The following is a 1,527-nucleotide window of genomic DNA, read 5'->3' as shown; positions in this document are numbered from 1 at the left end:
CACTGCCAGCTTTGCCCCATTCCCCCTAGTCCTGTCACTACCTGAGAGCCTAAAAATTCCCTCCCCATCTTTCTCGTAGGCGCCCCTAAGATCCTGCAAGGCCACAATAAAGTCACCTCGGAGCCTTCTCTTCTCCAGCCCCCCATTTTCTCCTCCCCATCCCGGACGCGGCGCTTTGTCATCATCAGCACGAGCTTCCACCACGACAACCTTTGGGTGGAAAAGGTCCGTGGCCGAGCCCCCGGGCCGGCTCTCACCTGGTTGCGGTCCAAGCCCTTGGCCACCTTGGCGTTGTGGTCGCAGAGGTCGGGCAGGGGCCTGCCAGCCAGGGCGTACTGCTTGGCAGTGTGCACGAACCAGTCCATGCCCCCGCCCTCCACGTCGGTCTCGAAGACGCTGAGGGCGCTGGAGGAGGAGATGAACTCAAACTGCTCCGTGGGGTCCAGCTTGCGCTTGAAGAAGATGGGGTGGCGCCGGTCGCCCACGTAGGGCTTGCGGTTGGAGTCGGAGGAGACCAGGCTCTCCTTGGCAGCAAAGGCCAGGTCTCCGTAGAGGCTGTAGCACAACCCCTCGGGGTTGGCCCTGTCGATGGGCTGGCTGGCGTCCTTGAAGATGTGCTGGTAAAGGGTGCTGTCCTTAGAGCCCGACAGGAGGAAATAAGGGTCGTGGAGGTGGCGCCAAACGATGCCCGTGGTGACGTCCTTGTGCTCCTCGAACATGGCAGAGGGGATGAAGGGTCGTCGCACGTCCCAGACGTAGATGTTGTGGTCCACCATCATGGAGCAGGTGGCCAGGTGGTGCTTGCACTCCGGGCGCCACTTCACCCGCGCCACCGAGGCGATGGTCTGCACGCAGTAGATCTCCTTGGCCCGCGTGGTGTTCATGTCCCACACCTTCACCATCTTGTCCCGCCCGCCCGTGGCCAGCCAGCCCCTGAAGGAGAGGTGGTGGGACACCAACGTGGGCCAGGAGCCCTGCCCGTTCACCTGCCACCATCCCAGCTTGGCAGGGATGGGGTTGTGTCCAGTCACGGCCTCCCACACCCCGCCCCGGAGCCTCCGCTCCCCGACAACCAGGTCGGGCAGCACCCTCCCTCTTGCCCCTGCTCACAGCCTTGTGTCTTCAGAGACACGTGTCTCAGGAGGGCTCCCAGTCACACCAGTTCCCTCCACCTCTGGCTTCCACTTGCCAGGGACAGCAGAAAGGAAAAAAGGCTGGTTTGAGTGTATTGCAGGGGGGCCTACCAGTCCCGCCAGTTCCCCCCACCTCTGGCTTCCACTTGCCAGGGACAGCAGAAAGGAAAAAGGCTGGTTTGAGTGTATTGCAGTGTCTCACTCAGCTCATGAGGAGGGACCCGCACGCCCCAGCAGCTGGTCCCAGGCACACCCCAACTGCCCCCAGGGAGAGGAAGGAAGGAAATGGGAGCAAACACAAGCCAACAGTGACCAAACACAAGCTGTGTGGGGGACAAGGTGGCAGCTGCCTACAGCCCACCCCTGTAGTGCTCCAGGCTGGGGCAGAGTGGCT

General features: G+C 62.4%; 1 protein-coding gene across 1 annotated transcript in view; it reads right to left on the bottom strand.

Annotated features, from left to right (window-relative positions):
* The window catches only part of WDR24 (WD repeat domain 24), a gene marked incomplete at both ends in the record, with an annotated part of 4,732 nt that extends 3,799 nt beyond the window's left edge, over positions 1-933 (bottom strand). The window contains one exon of the mRNA XM_008936706.1: positions 258-933. Within this exon, the coding sequence (XP_008934954.1) occupies positions 258-933 (676 nt within the window). The remainder of the gene's footprint in view (positions 1-257) is intronic.
* Between the last annotated feature and the right edge of the window lie 594 nt (positions 934-1,527).

The sequence above is a fragment of the Merops nubicus genome, unplaced genomic scaffold (assembly GCF_000691845.1).
Source record: "Merops nubicus isolate BGI_N331 unplaced genomic scaffold, ASM69184v1 scaffold29293, whole genome shotgun sequence".
Classification (NCBI taxonomy): Eukaryota; Metazoa; Chordata; class Aves; order Coraciiformes; family Meropidae; genus Merops; species Merops nubicus.
The sequence above is the reverse complement of the archived record's forward strand: the minus strand, read 5'-3'. Positions and strand labels throughout refer to the sequence as shown.